Source organism: Galendromus occidentalis, unplaced genomic scaffold, assembly GCF_000255335.2.
Source record: "Galendromus occidentalis unplaced genomic scaffold, Mocc_1.1 scf7180000077533, whole genome shotgun sequence".
Taxonomy (NCBI): Eukaryota; Metazoa; Arthropoda; class Arachnida; order Mesostigmata; family Phytoseiidae; genus Galendromus; species Galendromus occidentalis.
The window spans coordinates 866,276-885,185 of NW_003805521.1; the positions used below are offsets into that span (position 1 = coordinate 866,276).

An 18,910-nucleotide genomic window follows, 5' to 3' on the forward strand; every position below is an offset into this window, starting at 1 on the left:
CAGCGGCGAGAAAATTCGGCTAGATCAATGAGTGCCTCCGACTACTCTGATGGAATCGGAAGGGAATTGAGTAGAAATCTCAATTCGATGGTCGACGAGGGGGCACCCCTATTTGTTCAATTTCTTCCGTCCCCCAGAGGGCGTTCTCGACGAATCACTGGCTTCATCGTAGATCAATCTGAAGTTCCCCATTTTCAAATCAGCGAGAGACGTCTGAGAGTTTCGAACATCACACCCTTCGGGGTTGAGGAGCTCCAGAAGGTCGGCGATGAGTTTCTCTTTCAGCTGCTTGTCCTTAGTGGTGGTTGTCGCTAGAGATGGAGAAGCATTCACCTCGATGAGCCAGGGCTTGAGTTCTTCGTTGATGATAATGTCGTACCCGTAGCACTCGAAACAGTGTCGGTCTGAGTTCATGACGCTCGAGACGGCCTGAAAAGTTATCAGAACTCTTGTGATCGAGTTTCAAGCGCCCAAAATGATTCAGGTCTTCAATAGGTCCGGCTGAGGACGGAGGCTGTCACTAATCGTCACGATGGAAAGCGAACACTTGGGAAAATACCTTGAGCGAATGCACGATTAGACTCCTGATGTTATCGAAGAGCTCGTCCGTCACGGTTTTGCCTCGCATTCCCTCTAGATAGAGACGCAGAGAATGCAACGACCATTTACCTCCGTGGTAAGAGTTATACTCTTCGCCTTGCTTCTGGATCGAAACGTTCGTCAGATGTACGAGCATGTTACCTGTGGAAGAATCACAAGGGTCAAAAATCGCCTCACAGCCCACCGTCGCATGGGAGAAATCTTCTCTCGGACATCGTATGCGATCTCTCGAGCAGCCGTGACATATTCTCCTCCGACTCACCTAACTCCTGTGCATCCGTAGAATATTTAGTTTGGCAGAACCGACAAAAGCCCTCGTCGTAGAGGAAAGCTCTCAATGGTAGAAAAGACGTGACCAAAACATACAAACGCAGGTCGAATTTCCTGCCTCCGATCAGCAACGGGCTGTCAATATACCTGTGGTCCAACGAGCCTTCGGTCATTAAGATTATTTTGCGAATTACCATTCGGATATCAATCCTTCCAGGGAAAGTATGATTCGAGTGCCGGCTTCGATCCTCGTCATGCACCGAATTGATCGACGTCCAATCGAGAGAAATTCACCTTGAAATTACGAAGAGCTCTTTGTTGGCCCCGGTGGCGTGTTCTGCCGACAATTCCTTCTGCCACTTCTTCAGCTGGGCTAGGCGTTTGATGATGAATATACCATTTCCTTGACTCTTGCCGGTAGGCTTAACGATCCAGGTGGATTGTGGGTTCTTCCGAAACTCCTCAACAAACAAGTTATAATCGCAAGGCAGTATGAATGTCGCCGGAATGAAATCAGGCAATTTAGTGCCCTGTTCGCGCTCGATGTCGCGTCGGTATCTCTTCAGGTTCCGTACCATGAGGTCTTTGCGCGTCAGCTCGTAGAAGGTTGGGAAGTGGTTGACCATCTGATTGGGCTGAAGACGTCGAGTTTTGTTGTCGAGAGAAAAAAGATCTCTGACTGTTGGCACAGAAGCCCAGTAGAACTGCCAATCGTCACTGTCTGGGTCGGCGGCGGTCCAGCCGCGTTTCTCGAAGTTGGAAATCAGCACCGACTTCTTGTCCATATCGCAGAGATATTTAAAGTTCGAGAGCATCTTGACTTTCAATCCAATTCGGATTCCCAGAAGGGGTCAAACGGTTTCCGAGGTCGGCGAAACGGGGCATCCCATGTGTTTCTCTCGAAGCTCCATTGACAACCGGACTCCCTTCCTCCGGGGTAGAGAGGGAGGGTGGCGGAAAGAGCGGAGCTGGAGCGAAGGGGTGAGTGGCATTTTCCGCGGCAAGGCCGCATCCGAGCGCCGTACCGTTTGAGTGACTGCGCAGGGCAGGACGTGGACGGAATACCGAATGCACCTACCGAGGATCAATTGCGGTTGGCCGCACGTCAAAGATTTTTTTAAGGAGGAACCGTTGCCTTATGAAGGATCTGATGAAGAAGAGTATAGCCCCCCATGAAGGACCGTGTCAGAGGGCCACCCGGGCGGGCACGTGATTTCGAAGTTCTCAGACTTCTGTCCGACGGACACCCGCGGACTTTTAGCTTAGGAACACCCGCAGATGTCTCAGCATTAATTCAACATGGGCAGCATTTGGACTCGAACCTGGGCTCCGATCAAATCGGGAGCTGAAAGCGAGTCGACGACGCCGACGCTCCCCATCAGGCAACGTCTCCGATCCCCAGTGCGCTACGGGACGTTTTTCCAGAGGGAGTTTTTTCATCAACGTTTTTTCCATTTGGCCACGGGGACGAGTCCAAGAATCCATCGGTTTCAGACGCGAACTGTTTGTCTGACTATGACTGCGAATCACAGCTCTGATGGGATAGAGATCGACTGAAGATGCGCAAGCGATTATGAATTATGGACAAGTCTTCTTCCAGGAGCGCCAAATCGGGGCGGTTGGCCTCTCGCAACTATCACGTTCCTGGAAAACTGTTGCGGTGAGGCCGAAGCGGGTGAGTGAGGAAAGCGGGGAACAAGCCCCCCGATGTTGCAGGTGGAATTCTTCAATCGCACTGTTCCCGGATTTGAAGAGCCATAAAGGATTCATTGATGGCGGTGATCCTGAGCGAGTCAGCTAGTTGGATCAATCCGCAAGATCTGGAGCGCCGTCCAGAAGCGAGCCTCTGGCTCGCTCCGAAATCGTAGAGAGAAAAGTACCCCGGCTCACACCATGTGTCGCCACAACATAAGTACTGTGTGTTGCGGATGAGGTGACGCGGTCGAGAAGGCATCTGGGATGAGCCTTCAGCCCGACGCGTCTTCGTGAGCTTCAAGACCGATTACGCGAACGCAGTGAGCTGGAGTTCGACCGTCGCTGAGGGTGATAGGAGAACATAGAAACTACGATCTTTCTCCTGTGTCACAAGGCATCGTATATAAGAGGCTGACTCTATTATCTTATTCCCATTCCCCGAGATGAGAATTGGGCAATCTCCGCTGGGGCCATCGTGCAAACACGTAGGCCATACGGCATAGTCTTCTATCTCATTAAAGCCCTCTCCGAATCAAGCGGCTAACGTTCTCGCGCTGGCCTCTGGAGCTCCTACGCTCTCATCGAAGGCACGACTTCCGTGCGCGTGCGAGACCATTCGAAGATATGAGGGGGGATATTCTCCCCCTGTTTGTCTCTCCGATTGGTCGTCAAGTCACCCTCGAATCGTCGGCGTGATAATAAACGATCATCGCGGCGTAACCAGAACAAGAACGCACCGTCCTCTCCACGGGCAGCGAATGGATCGTCATGTGCCCACCGCAGTACAATGTGGCGAATTGGGCATGAGTACACTAGACTACGACGACATGAAACTCTGGAAGGACCGCTCCCGAAATGGAACTTTCGTCGAAATATGACAAAAACGAAGCTATCCCATGGCACGTGACATACTTGAGAACACACCTCGCGATAGATGGACATGCAGAGCAGAAGCTGACGATGCTCGAACCTTGAATACCAGAGGAGGCGAGAGACGTGTCACTGGGTATGACTGGGTCACTGGGCTGAGCAGTCGCATGTGTTCTACGACGTTCGAGGTCTTTTCCGATGAGCGCGGCGTCCCCCGAATTCCCAGGGATTCGTCCCCTTTCGGAATCAAAAAACTTCTCAGCTCGTTCCGGAGTCCTCGAAGCCTGAGAATCAGACTCACGTCAGACATGGAGAGGATCCCGCTGAATTCGCTCCCTGCGAGATTCCCCGGACAATCACCGAAATCGTGGGAGAGCATAAACTCTGTGGCAGGGAACTTCAAGAATAGTAATCTAGGCGTATTGACTTTCTCATCTCTGCGGGAACGTAAGCAGAGCCGGGACGATGTCGCATCTGCGCTTGCGAACGCCATTGCAGACCTGATCTCTAACGAGCCTTGCCCTGTGTTGGAGATCCCGGCGGACGATCTCCGGAACGACGAGCTCGACGAAGTGCGAAAAGTCCTCTTCGAGCTTCTTCTACAAAATTCCCATACGATCGTTATTGTCATTGTGCACGGATTGCATGTTCTGAGCACCGACGTGGCGCTGATGATGTACCCGTTTGTAGACGAAGTCCGAACACCTTGCGAAAGATGTTTTTTCATTTTTTCATTTTTACGATGACGACTCTGAGCCCTCCTGGAGCGAACGCAGTTCATCATGGGGAATGAAAAATATGACTGAATTCAACGTGAATTGCCGTGACTCGTCTCGATGACTCGGTTCCAAGATCGGTGGATTAATACACATTATTTTACTCGGCACAGTGGCAGATTCGCAAAAAGAAGAATCGCGCTCCATACCGCAAGCTCATGAGGTGAGACCCAAGCAGGAGACGAGGAGTCGCCCCCATGAACTGCTTGGTCGCTCGCATGGGCTTTGTTCTCGCATATGACAATGAAAGGAGCTCATGAATGAGCTCGTCTCTCAATAAGTAGATCGTTGAAAGGAGAAAGTGTCAAGGGTTTTGTCGGTGGTGAACTTTCACAACCGCTGCGATTTTCGGAGATGATATATGATATTTCCCCCGATTCCTCGGAGTTGTGTACCGTAAATATTCTACCAGTCGACGAGCATGTCCGTCTATTTTTCGAGCATCCGAATCCTGCTCCTCTTTATCAAAGACTGCTTGCCTATATCCCCCGTCCACTTACTGCGAATCGAGTCCGCTAACCTAGGTTGCCGTTCTACACCGAATACATCAAATCATTATCCCAGGCACACAGAGTCGCACAAACGAGCCGCGAGAGAAATTCTGCGATTTCCGCGACTCGGGTACCTGAATTCGAGCCCGCAAAAGTGCTCCTTTATTGGAGACTGCCCGTCTAATGCATCTTTCCTTCGAAACTGCCCGTCTATAGGAGATTGCCCGTACATTGGAGACTGGCCTCCGATTAGATTATTAACGGTAGTTTCCGATTGCGGATCGCAGGCTGACATCTCCGGCCGAGGACTCAGAGATGATATTTTCCCTTTCGTCATCGTAAGGTCTGCTGAGGAGACTTTCGGGTCAACAGATCCCGTGAAAACATTCAGGTGTCCATGGTGTTCGTCGCTCCAGCTCGGTAGTTTACTTCCGAAATAAAGCAGGAGCCGTTCGTTACCATTCTACGAAAGATTTGATCTCGGCTTGCACACAAAGGGTACAGGACACGCTCAAGCTGCTCGTAAACCGAGGCGGAGAGGCGCACACTGCAGCACCGAGTCACTGTGAGTGTATTTATTACTGTATTTCCTGTGACCATGTTGACCACAGCACGGCGATAGCGGACTAGTGCAAGACTCGAGCCCGAGTCGAGTTAGCGAACTACCTTCAAGCGAAAGGTGACAATTCCAGTTCAGGCTCTATTCCCTCAGCCGCTCGGTCCGAGCGGAATATCCGTGGAACGCAGCGCAGTTCACCTGGGTCACTTGCCGGATGGTATCGGACCATCCGATTGCGCCTGAGATTGAGTATTTTGATCCTTTATTGCTACCTCGACTGTGCCGGCGCATGCCTATAAGATGACATGGATTCGCAGATATTGAAATGTCATTTGCTTTTTTCAGCGCCGCCCGCTGGGTAATCAAAGTATTGCTTCTGCTAGATTTCTGAGCCGATATCGGTGTGTTCCTGTTGAAAAATCGTGTTTAAAACCGAAGAGCCGCTTCCTCGGAGCAGTCGATGTCATTTTCGAAGAGACACCCCTATCGGAGGATAGTCTCAATGTGTACTGGTACGCGTACAGCAGCCTCGCAGCTAGTGGCGATACAGGCGTTGTTCTTATCGAAGCGGCTCCTTCTGCCCCCCGTTCAAATAAGAAGGCGTTCTCGGGCAAGCCTTTCAGAGGCGCGGAACGAGATCTTTTTCGCCGTCTTGTGCCGCTAATGCGAAGGGCTGGAAGCCTCGGTAGCGGCGGCAGCTGCAGCAGCTGCCCTGATGAATGTAAATGGGACAATCAGAGGCGGGCTTTATCCTGTCACTCGGGAAAGGGCCTCCTGAAGGCAGCGACCCTATTGGATCACTTGCTTCCCTTACCCATGCTCTTTTTTCCTTTATCTTCTCCCCGTCCCGCCGCCATGAACGGATTCTCCCCCACTCTTCCTCCTCCTACAGCCGCCTCCGCTTTAGGCAGAAACAGCTTTTTTCCTTCCGTGCTACTGTTCCAAGAGCCTGCGGGAAGAACGCGACGATCACGCCGGAAGAGGGAAACGCTGCTCTCGTTCAAAACTCATCCCTCGAATGGACGGCCTCAGTGCCGCCATGGAATGTGTGTCGGGGTCTGTCACGAGAGCATCTCGGGAACATGATACCTTGTCTCCCTGCGGGGGAAAAAGCTGCTGTCCGGGAAGAATACTACCGCGCAATTTCTGATCCTCCCTCGATAACGTATGGATCATCGCCCATCGTATCAACGACTCACGAGCGATCACGAATTCTTCACGAGTAGGGCATCGATTCCGTCACGAAAGATATTGAATCATCCGCGCGGTCTCGGGAGCCCATGAGACGCGCTCGAGAATGTAACTTTGAGAGCCAAGAATACTTATAAATTCGATTTTGACATCCCCGATCACCGACGGTCCGCAATCGTTGTACGTCAGACCTCCGCGATACCTCCGAGAGAGGAAAAACCTCTAAATTCCTTTCGTGGATTTCGATCTCGTAGTGGAAGTCATTCCATTTATCCCTATGAGGAATGCGGTAGACGGGGGTTTCGGCGATCCATTCATCGGTAAATGAGGCTCACTCGGGGAATTACCGCGAGCGTCGCTCAGAATCTGAGGTTTCGTTCCCGGGTCCTCCTTATTGAAGGGTCGACGGCCTCTGTCCACCGATAAGGGCGGATACTAAAGTAGATTGGATCGCAATCAGTGTCAGTCTCGACTCTGGTTTCGGAGCTCCTACGAGGAGCTGGACGACTTGTCGATCGATCGCTGACTCCACCTTAGTCGCTAATAAACTTGTGGAAAAGTTGTCACATCGCCCGGCTGGCCGGATGGTCGCTCGAGCGGTCGCTCCGCCCGTCAGCCCGGGGTTTCGGATACTTTCGTGAGGAGATCACACGGAAAAGGTTGAATGCGGAGGCTGCTGCCACCGGTGGTGGTGCTGGTGATCGTAGTCGTCGACATCCGAGTTGGCTGGCTGGCGGGCGGGCGAACGGGCAGGCGGTCGAATGAGCGAGTGAGCGAAGGCAGGAGCAATCGTCTCCTTAGAGCCCATCCACTTTATGTACGTAGGATGCATATTGAGATTGAGACGTCCTGTGGCGCTCGGCAGGAGTTCATTTCGTCGATGCATTGACCGAGTCGCGCGACTCCGCTCAACGAATCAACGAGCACAGCAGAACAGAGCGTCGTTTGGCCTCCAGAGAGAAATTCCGTCACCCAGAGCACATTCCGCCGGCTTTGAGGCAAAGGCCGCGGACAGATGAAGATATACGGCCGTCAGGGATCTGTGAATGTGCCCAGGGGCATTTTTTCACTCTCGATCGGGGGAAAAAGAGGCGTACCGTCGTCGCAGACATAAGAAGCATGAGATCGAAACTCCTAGTTCCCGTTCCCTCAGTCCTCGGTGGCGGAATCCGGCTCGATTGAGACAGAGCTCCGGAAACCGACGAAATCATGCTGAGGTGAGCCGAAGACTAGGATGAGGGAGAAAAGGGGCACAACGAGAGAGTTATTCCATAAGAAATTGCTTCACTGAAACAACACTTCGATCTTCGACATGTCCGGGACGAGGGAAAATAATTCATTGCTCTCCGAGGTGAACGTTGTGGGATCCTTTCTGGGGGAGCGGGTTTCGAAAGGGCAACCGCCCAAACGCAAGACAGTCGGATGGATTCCCCAGTTCGTTCCTGAGCCCCAAGACGACACTAGCTGACACGGAGCGGAAATGGCATTTTCTCTCAGTGAGCTCAAATCTTCGTGCTGTGCGGACGTTTCGCCCTGGTCTCTCGGAACCTTCTCCCACAGAATGAATTTTCGAAAATCGAGCTGCTCTTCCGCGAAAGATCAGAATATCGATCCTCCGAAAATAATGAAGGCCGAGCGTTCGCCGACCTCGTCTGAGGTGCGTCTAACTGACGAAGATATGGGCAATCGTACCCACACGCATATGTGCATATATTTATATCGTTCAACATAAGCAAACTACTAGAACGACGTTTCCAGGTCACGACAGCTCCTCGTTTGGGGTTTCCACGCCCCTTCAAACGGAACGCGAAACGAACATTTTGTCGTTCAGACGGAGAGAACAAGCCAGCCAGCCAGCCAGCCAGCCAGCCAGCCAGCCAGCCAGCCAGCGAGCGAGCGAGCGGCCAACCAACCTAGCGGCCGAGAGCCTATGACACGGAGCCGCCTTATTGATATTTGAAGCTGAGGTCAAAGAGCATCGCGGCTCCAGAGAGCTGAGCTGGATCAATATGCTCGATAATTGATCGTTTAACAAGGAGAATCAACTCCGCTGCTCTGGCCCACCGACTTCAGCACCGATCGGCCCGCTTGCCAAAAGCTCGGAGAGCCTACTTCAAATAGCCTGAAACCAAACCAGCGAGCTTCCCTTTCAAACTTTTCGGCGACATACGAACTCTCGGATCTCAGAGATTCCTCTTCGCAGAGAGATTCACAGGGGAAAAGCGGAACATTTCGGGATTATTCAAGGTAAACCTGCCGATGTTTCCCGTACCGGCGGCCGGGGCTCGTATTGTGCGAATATTGACAGCAGGTAAGGATTCTTCTGGTATCCACCGTGGCAAGGAGCCGCGCACTCCGTTTCAATAGAGTCGTCGTCATTCGCGATATAAATGCCCGCTGTGAGTAAACGAGCCGAACTCCACTGGATATATTAGCAGATCTAGATTAATGTCCGTTTGTTTGTGTAAGCTTCTCACTTTATTTGCTTTCATTATCTCAGCTTCTGCCCTCACTAGCGACTAGGTACAGAGGGAAAATCCTCCTCACGGATCCCATAACTTCTCCAGCTGACTTTGGCTTCTGAACCTCCCTCGCCCCCTCGCGTGCGTCTTCCGCGCTCACAGGTAGATGATGGCCGACGAACGATTCTCGCGATCCGTTCACTGAAAGCTCCCACGCTCTGATGCCGAACCGGGGAGAGATCGAGGCTCAACGACGATGACGACGAGGAAGAGTTGATCGGAACGCTGCTGTTGATGATAATGTTCCGCGGTGATGATTTGTAGTAGCGTTCTATCGCGATTTGTCGCCTCATTCATGTGACCCGGTCACTCGTCAACGTCGTCCGCGTCACGACATCATCTTCCCACAAATCCTGGGCAGCGAGGCAACAGGGCGTGACCTCCCTTCGTGACCTCTGGGTCGGGCGAAAACTGTGACAATGGTATTTCGACAACAACAAGCCTAAGGGCGCATGTCATCTTCTCCTTACACTCATGCGATCCGCCAGTGAATGAGTGAGACAGTCAGTCAGTCAGTCAATCAGTCAGCCAGTTTGTCAAGCTGCACGACTAGCTGGCAAGGCAGGCAGTTGCCTCACTCGGCGAAACTGCTTCTCTGGGTGGGGTTTCCGGTGAAGGTCTCTCTGTGCCTCCAACGCTCTTAATGCTCCCGAATGACGTCATCAGTCAGGAGCAACCGGTAGCTGCTGAGTTTCGTCTCCGATCCGGGCTGGACCCGCCGGCTGGACTCGAATATTTTGGAGAGGCGACACAAGGCCTTCGAAATGCAATTTTCAACCGCATTTTTTTTGGAAACAGATCGGAATATGGAGTATTGAATGGGTTGCGATGCAATATCCCGCGTGAGTGATTCCCCGCGTAGCGAGAGCGAACGATCACCGGAATTTCCGCTTCCCGCGCCAGATCATCTCGATGAGCTCCAGAAAGTCTCCTCTGATGAAAAGAAAACCCATAATATATGATACGGAGTGGGGAGTGCGACGGTGTCGCGGTCGCTTTGCTGCTGACTCCTTTGACGATTTCGGAGGCGGCGGTGTCAGTGTTATACAATGATGATTCACCCGTATCGGAGTCGAGATCTTTTCAAGCACCATGTTGTGTGAACTATCAATCGCAGTGACAGTTTTGCTGTCTGCTCGCACGTGTCGCCCTTCTCGTGATCTTGCTGCCGCCGCCACCGCCAGTGTCGCTGAAACACAGTGTCTAAACAAGGAGCGAAAAAAAACAGCCACCGAGCGCTATCTGTCCCGCGCTTTGCCTCGGAGGCTGCTGGCAAAGGCCGACATGATATACCGTGACGATAAACGATCTATGGCACCTCGTAATTGATGCTATCATTAAGCGCTTACAACCACTGCTCTGTTGCTGCTCGGATGAAGATCGATAATCGCGCGGGCTGCATGCCGAGACCACGCAACATCCGACAGCGACACGATCCATCCGTCCTTTCGTCGGGCAAACAGGCACGCTCAACACTCCGGGAAGGGGCTGCGAGACTGTTTTCAGCACTCAATCAGCGCTGCTTCCAGGCGACGGGACTCCCCGCGGTCATCGATGTCTGATGTCCCGATCGGGACCGCTTAATAATTATAATTATTTTTGGAAAATATTCATTCTTGAAGGCAGAGAGAAGCGTCGAGAGCCACACTGGTCTTCTCGCAGGACATACGAGAGCCCGCCGAAGAGTGTGATTCCGCCTGAATTGAATCCTCGTCGAGAGAAACTCCGCTCGTTCCGAGGTGAAGACGGTCGTTGGCAAAGTATGATCGCTGAACGCCCGGTTAACTCTGTTTCCAAAAACAGGGTCTCGATCGCTTCTATCGGACTGCCTAACTGGATGGTTGCCTTGCTGAATGGCGGGCAAACGGGCGTACGGCTCATTTACCAGCAGTGAATTCAGCGCATCCATGAGGAGAAGCTTGCGACGACCGAGAAGGGAGACAACCCGACGCCCAGGGTGACAACTTCATTAATATACCAGACTACTCCCATGACAACCCGGTGATAAACAGGGAGCCGCGGAGAGCGGCGAAGCGAACCGGCCAGAGGAAAAAAAGATGTCAAGGCAAACACCCTTGTGATTTCATTGTTAACCCTCGATTCTTCGATCGTCTCCGCCGGTGTTGCGGTCATTGACGCAAAAGGACGCTGCCGGTATATCCTGTGCGTTCAATGTTTTTCCTCGAGATCTCTCGCCTGAATCGACGAGCGAAGCCTTTCATCCTCAGGTCTGATCTCAGGACACGACCGCTCTGAATGAAGGACGACAATCCCGAATAATCGCTGTGGTCATTCATGTAGTTCAGAAGCAATTGCAATTTAAGGCGCGCGGATAGTAGGTGGTGTCGTTGGAAGGGGGAGAAGCGGCGATAACATTAACATTTACGACTTTATGAACTTGTAAGCAAGAAACGCGACGAGGACGACTCATGCACATGTGTATGTTAGTGAGTGCTGTATGTATGTATATGTGTGTGTGTGTGTCTGTGCAGTCGCCTCGAAGCTGCACCAGTCGTCGTCTCATGAATAATTCAACTCTCCCCCATACGAACGCGACCAGGGAGTCGTTAACGACCGCTGCTTCAGCGATTCTTCGATTGCGCACACTTCCTTAGACAGCTCCCGGAGAATTGCATGGGAAATGCTTTCGAACGTTTCGGAATCGACGCCACCGTTCCGACTTTTCCAAGCTCCACCGACCAGATACTATCACGGCCTGGGGAATGACGCTCATCTATCTCCGGCATAGGTGGGGGACCGGCTTAGATACGAGTCACGATCCTCATGATCTCCGAGGAGTCTAGTATCATCAGCCAGTTTTATGCTCAGTAACTCGGACGTATCTAGTGACCATCGCTGCTTCCTGTTCGAGAGATAATATTTTAATGGCTGGACGATCGCCGAGGTTCTCTGGGGGCGGTCTCGGACTGGCTGCTTCAATAGCTGTAATTAAAACGAGAAAAGAGCGAATCAAGTCGTCGAGCGAGGTGGTTCGCCACCGAATGGTCACTTTATTTTTTTACGATGGCTCACAGTCGTGGCGAACATTCGGCTTTGACATCATACGCTCTGAAGAATTCCGAGCTCTGAGGTCATCGCATTCTGCCCCGTTCGTTTCCACATGAAAAAATCGTGCTACAGGCAACCAAAGGTCCCTTGTGGAAGTAGGAACTCCGCTTCCACTGCGGAGAACGAACTAGAAATTCGAGCAGCGTGTTCCAGGACAGGGACCAGTGGCAAAACTAATGATATCGCTCGTCCAGGGTCAGGGAAACGATGGTTAGCTGTGCTCTATGTTGGTTTACCACAATGAAGGCAATCAGCATCTGTTGTCGACCGTGTCCCAGCGAGAGTAGGTAGCACCGAATAGGGTGGCTGTGGGGGCGAGCTGCTGTGTGCTTGCGGTGCTGATCCGCGGGGTAAGAACAAGGAAATCAAGGAGCTCGCTTGTAAACAAGCTCTGATATTAGGAGTCGTTCGGCCGTCCCGACCGAGGTGTGACCGGGGTGAGGAAAGCACCGACAGCCACAAGAACCACGTTCCCGGATACTTTGACAACGCTAAGCACATACACACAGAAAATGACACGCCGCGCCGAAGCTCGCGCACTCCAATTGTGACTCTCCAAACCGAAAGGCGATCAGGAGGAGTTGCGAGGACGATACTTCTTGAAGGTGAGCCCGAACTCATGACATCGAACTCGAGCTTGGAATCGAGCCGATCGTTCCCAAACACCGTGAGGTATCCCCCGAAGGTGAGTTTTGCCCGAGCTGTACCAGCAGAGAAGAGAACAAATCCAGAGCACGGCTGTGACCGTTGGATCGCTTGTCTCAATAAACGGCCGCGGCCGCCGTCGCGGTCGACTCCGCTCCGTCTGGTTGTCGTCGTCGCCGCCGCCACCGCCACTGCCGATAACCAAGCTTTGCGGCAGTGACAAAAGCGTATCTTCTGCTCGAATGGACTCCCAATGCAGTCCCAATGCGACGACGTTGCCCTTGTCAGACGGGGCAACATAGGCGCAAAAAACGAAAACACGGGGAGAAGGGCAACCAACCCTATTCCATATGTCTCCTTTCTTGCGATCCATTCACACGAGGATGACAGGCCTGAACGCCGAGCGAGCGAGCGGGCGGCCGGCTGGCCGACTTGCCCGCCAGGCCCCTGTCGAGGGGCCGGACCAATAGTGGCGGCAGCCGTCGCAACGAAATGGTTTGTTCCTCCCTTTTTATACTGACTCTAGCACCCCGCATCAGCTCGGCTGGAGGGAAGAGGGCGACGATCTCATAAAGAGCATTGTTATGCCGGATGTGACGGTGATGTAGCGGCTAAGGTTGCACCATCATAGTGCCACTATTCCTCTCGTACACGCATGCCTGTTGTGCACAATTTTCCGAGATTGTTTGCCCGTGCACGGCACTTGTTTCCCCACGGATTGATTCTGCCGTGCGGCGGAGCCGTGCGCCCCGCTCGCGATCGTCATGCGATTGACTGAGGAGTCAGTATCGACATACATACGTCGCCGCTGAAGGCTATCTTGGCCGAGCAGGAGATAAGCTTGACATGCGGTGCGTGTCATAGCAGCAAAACACTCCGCCATATCGTGCCACGTGAAAAAGTTCACTGGAGCGAGGCTCTCAGTTACCGCTTTCAATAGCTGATTCGGGTATGCTTGCATGCGAAAAAATCCACCTCGCCTCTATCATCGTATCGGGAGGAACAGCTCTTTTTGCTTACCGCGACGTTCGTCTTCCTCGGAGCTCGAGCTCCGTGATCCACTTGCGTGAGGATCAGAGCACCCTCTCCGAAGACTCGGCATCAAGGATTTTCAATCTAATTCTGTAGGTGTCGATGATTCGAAATTTCCTCGGAGGATCGGGGTGGTTGAAATCGGAGCATACGTGAAGCCTCGTCCGTCCGACGAGACGATGAGAATCCTGAAATCGTGTGAATCGGTGCTCGTGGATACAGCTCGGTTTCGTTTGGCGAGATCGATAGCGGCAACGTGGGATATCCCCACGGAAAATGCGCCTCCGAGGTTGGCGACTCCTATCCAGACTGGAGCAGCAATCGAGGCAGCCTTGACGATGACAGCGGTTACGGGGGCGACAGGGGCAGCGAAAGCGACCCGAGGGGCGCGATTGACTTGGCAACAGCGATCCCGGGCGACACGTTCGAGGTGGTGGCTACGGCAGCGGTGGGAGCGGTTCCAGGCTCGTTCGTTCGTTCTGATGGTGGCGCGAAAAGCGAGCTTGTCGTCGACATAGCTTACAACTCATCCACGTCCGTCGACATCGACAAGAGAATGGGATTCAGCGACTTCCAAGCTGTCTCCGACCTCGCTTCAGGAAGTTTCTCCGTAGGCGTGCTTCTCGTTGCGGACAAACTCGCAGTTGCCGAAACCGTCATCGGAACGACTGGAAACGGAGGAGCCGGTTCCGATCCCGTGTCCGATGAGGCCGGCGTTGGCAGAAGCCACGAGGGCGGCCAGGGCGACAGACGTTTCCATGTCGCTGTCTCGTGGGTCTGCTTTCCGATGATTGTGTAATTCACAATCGACCATAAAAGCGAACAAGGCTTGCATCGGACCCAGTCAAGCCGAAAGAGTCCTTCCCCGCAATAATCTCAGACGCGGCTTCCTCTCCTGGGGTTTTCAGCTAGGTGATTATCCAACAGTCCTGGCCCGTAGGGTTCCCATCACGCTTTCCGTCGGTGAAACGACTAGCTCATCGACAGCGCATCTCGGGCTTGAGATGATCCGACGCTTGGGTCTCGGGAAAATTCCAAACGATTAATCGCTCTCATCAATGTGCTGACGACTCCATCATGATGTGAAATGTCCCAGAGAAAGACGAAAGGATTTGAATTAGTGTAGGGAAAGTTTGGTCGGAAGGCCGATCGGCCCAGGATTCGTTCTCGATACGAGTATGCTGAGGAGAAGTCCCTAAACATCGCGAACAGATTGAATCAGACGCCCCGATGCGTATCGGGACTGGCGACGCGGCGGCGAGGATGCGGTGATTTTCTTCCAAAGTCAGGATACCACCCGTTGATGAATTTGGGAATTTTACCCACAGAAATATTTTTAGAGAGTTTTCTTAACCCAAACCCCATCCTGATCTTCCCACACAGCCCGTCCGCGTTCCTATCGTCCTTTCCAAGAATCATAAGTCGAAGCTCTCTCTAGGAGTCCACTGCTCGGCTCTCGGCAAAGGGAGCGAACGTGGCCAGACAGATATTGCGCGGCTGCTATCGCTCGAGGTCCGGGCTCCCGACACCGATCACCGTCAAGCTCGAGTCGCCCGGAAGATCGTCCACTAGCATATGATGAGAATACGAATGAGTGGGACTCGCGGAGGAACATGGAAAGGGATGAGATGTGACTCTCTCCATGGAGGAGCTTTCTATTTTTTTCGAGATTGAGGATCGTTTCGAATGAATCATGAGCAAACAGTCGTGTACCGGTCTCCGCTTTGACATCGTTCCTCGTTGTGAAGGTGTCGGAGGCCTGCGCCCGATCCTCCTGAGCGAGTCGTAATCCGTATTTTTTTCCTCCCGTCAGATCTATTGTTGGCTCGTGCGCGGCTAAGGGCGAGAGATGCGCTTTATCGGGGACAGATTTCTAGTCGATAATAATTCCTTTATTTCTACTTGTTTGTCTCGGTACAGGAGAAACACGAAAAGAAGAGAAACTGCTCCGATGCTGAAGAACGGGCTTGACGCATGGGTGGCTTTCAATAGAGAGATCACAGATGGGAAATAGAGAAACCAAGATACAGATAGCCAATCGATTGCGAGTAGTTTCTTGACGTCCTAACATTTACCAGTGCTTGGCGAGGATGGGTGAAGCGTGAGAGATACCGACAGAGTAGGCAGCTCCGAGCTTGGCAGCTCCTCCCCAGACGGGAGCAACTCCTCCCCAAACGGGGGCAGCGACAGCACCACCCCAGACGGGAGCAGCTACGGAACCAGCGTGGAGCAGAGGAGCGGCGGCGACGGCAACGGGGGCGGCGATGGTCTTAGCGACGGCGATTCCGGGGGAAACAATCGAGGTGGCAGCGGCGGCCGCGGGTGCGGTTCCAGGCTCGTTGGTCTTGATGGCGGCGCGGAAACCGAGCTTGTCGGCAACGTAGTTCACAATACGTTTACGTCCGTCGATGTCGACAAGAGAGTAGGATCCGGCAACTCCCCAGGGGTTTCCGACCTCGCTTCGGGAGCTTCCTCCGGTGGCGTGCTTCTCGTCGTAGGCGAACTTGTAGTTGCCGAGACCGTCTTCGGATCGGCTGGAAACGGAGGAGCCGGTGCCGATTCCGTGTCCGATGAGACCGGCTTGAGCGGAGGCCACGAGGGCGGCGAGAGCGATGAAGGCTTTCATGTTGCGAATCGAGTGAGTTGTCGATGACTGAATACGGTCGTGAGTGCCAATTTATATGAAGCCAGAGGAGAGAAAGGAAACTTTTGTCGACGCCTCGGCCGGTCTTTTGATCGAGATGGGAAATTCTGGCAGCTGCTTAGCACATGTAGAAGTCTTATCAGCAGCTCTCGTCCTGGTATTCCGGGTTTCTGCGACGACACTTCTGTCCATCTGAGTGGAGAGCTGATCGCAACATCGTGGGACTCAATCACTCCGGGTGCTGTCCCTCGTTCTCAGTTCAGTCGGAAGCTCCGTTTTCTCGGACAAAATCGAGACATATGGAATTGGTCGAGACAAATACTGAGGATCAGCCGGAATCGCCCCCTACGCTCGGAAAAATGATTTTTCAGCGGTCGATAATCGGGATGAACCGTGATCATCGGAAAAGGTGAACGACCTTGCTCCTCGTCTTTTTCTCTTATCCTGATGAGCTTGTCAGAAGTTTCATCAGCAGTTCGGACCGTTAGTTGGCCAGGGACCCGCTTAGGACACCCTGGATGCTTTCCAGATCGAATAGTTTGCTCAAACGGTTGATAGCCACCAGACAGATGGACGTTTAGTTAGGGTTTAGAAAAAGTGATCAGAAACAGAAGTCAGAAATACAGACTGGAGCAGGCTCCCATTTGGAATGCACAGAAGCTTCTACGCGCCGCGGACGTTTAGCGTCGGCGGCCACGCCTGCTTCACCAGCGAGGCTCCGGAGCGCCGTGGAATTTCGACAGAATTCAGTGGAGCCGGCGAGTCTCGTGCCGCGCAATCATATTTTCTGGACCGTTCGAAATGTTCTGTTAGTTAAAATTGATCGCAGCGGCGGCGTTGATCATTCGAGTGATTAAGGTCCAAGCGTTAGACTGAACTCTCCGAATGACGATCGTACGCACATTTGTGAGAGAATTTTTCAAGGTCTTGATAGAGATTCCAAGGAATTCTAAACGGGGATGAGTTGGTAAAAGACATCAGCCTATATGGGATCCCTTCTGAGTGGGACAGCTGCATGTATTTCACTCGAGACAAGTTGTTGCTCATCATTCAATAATTTCTCAGATCAACCGCGCTTGATGGCGCTCCAAGATGTACTCCGCTCACGGATATCGAGGGAGTTAAAACTCCCTCGAGACAAAGCATGTGGGAATTTTTATCAGTGGTGATATATATGACTTTTATAATAATAATATTTAATAATATACAGAGTTGGACCGACTCCATACGTATCATCGTGCCAAGGGAATTCCTCGTCGCTTGATTTTAATCGTCGAAAGCAACAAGTTGGTCTCGAACGGGTGCGGAGGCCAAGTTAAACAAGCAGTTAGCGCCAAAGGCGGCAATTCATCAGGATTTGGTTAGAGGAGCATGTTCGTCTATCGGAGGGTCGGAAGGGACGGGCTCTGTGTCCTTCTGTTCTCGAGTCCTCGCGAGTCTTCGCGGTGTCGATAGTGGTAGCGTTTCTGCTGGATGAACTGGATCATAGTCAACGGTGGGCGGATCGTTTGCAAACAGCTTAGGCGAAGCTTGAACTTAGCCAACTTGTGAGATTTCGTGTTCCTTCTATTCTAGCCCTTAGGAAACGGGCTATAATCCCGGTTCGAACGATCGCCATCGTTGTTGTTGTCCTCGTTGTCGTCGTCACCATCATGGTGAACGGGAACGCCTCTCGAACTCATGAGCTCGAATCGCCGCCGCGGTAACCAAAAGCGGATGGATTTCTGTCGCTATATCTCTCGGTAACTCGCTACCGATCTTCGATCGGATGGCTGGAGAGCACATTGTGTGTTCTTTCTTGTCGGTGTCGAAGTCTCGGTTCGTCCTCTCCTCCACAGATTCGCTATATTCGTCACTTGGTTTGAAACTCACCGAGCAGCGGAACGAATAATAAATAAATTTAAGAAAGAATTTGTCACAAGTTGACCTTTCTTTGCTGAACACCGCCGAAGTGCTCGCGGAAGGTGCATCGAGTGGAGCTCGTAGACGAGGTTTTCGACATCGAGGAGGCAAGGGCTCCCAGATGTTCCAAATACTCCATAGGAGGGGATGGACTCACGGCACGGATAGCACGAATCCACATTCTGGAGAGGGAGAATATTCGAACTTCCCCGTCATCATTGATATAAGTCCGGAGTGGGCGATATGGCCACTTTCCTCTGGGGAGGCAGTGGACTCCGAGCTCGCGAGTGAGTTGGAGATTCCACACCCGCTATGCTCCCCAGCTCTTTCCTCGCCCCCCCTGGAAAGAGGCAAAGTCCGCGCTCATTTCTTCTTCGATATCGGAATCGCGGGATAATCGACTCAAACTATGTGCTCAGAACTGTATGTTACACGATGGAGCGAAGTCTATAGCATACTTCAAGACCTCCCCCATATCGGGGTAAGCTCATTTCAACGGCGTGTCCGTGGAATTTCTCCGTGGAAATTCCTCCCCAACGGGCATCGGGAGATCTGCGGTACTCGCCTCCGTGGCTGAGTTCTGAAATTGAGGCACCCTTCTAAAGTCATACCGAACCCACCTGGTGTTATGCATCTTAAACGCC

At 52.5% G+C, this 18,910-nt stretch overlaps 1 protein-coding gene and 1 pseudogene across 1 annotated transcript; both read right to left on the reverse strand.

Annotated features, from left to right (window-relative positions):
- Positions 1 to 108: 108 nt before the first annotated feature.
- Positions 109 to 1,685, reverse strand: TTLL1B (Tubulin tyrosine ligase-like 1B). The gene is made up of 4 exons (XM_003748549.1): positions 1,165 to 1,685; positions 863 to 1,017; positions 560 to 741; positions 109 to 429 (listed from the first exon to the last, which is right to left on the reverse strand). The coding sequence occupies exons 1-4, from the start codon at positions 1,683 to 1,685 to the stop codon at positions 109 to 111; spliced, it is 1,179 nt and encodes a 392-aa protein (XP_003748597.1).
- Positions 1,686 to 13,799: 12,114 nt separating this feature from the next.
- LOC100906614 (uncharacterized) lies at positions 13,800 to 16,346 on the reverse strand (annotated as a pseudogene).
- Positions 16,347 to 18,910: the final 2,564 nt, after the last annotated feature.

Coding starts and splice junctions, on each gene's coding strand:
- TTLL1B (XM_003748549.1), bottom strand. CDS start 1,685: ATGCTCTCGAACTTTAAATATCTCTGCGATATGGACAAGAAGTCGGTG. Junction 1,018..1,164: donor GAGCTCTTCGTAATTTCAAG/GTGAATTTCTCT, acceptor GTTGGACCACAG/GTATATTGACAGCCCGTTGC. Junction 742..862: donor TACGGATGCACAGGAGTTAG/GTGAGTCGGAGG, acceptor ATTCTTCCACAG/GTAACATGCTCGTACATCTG.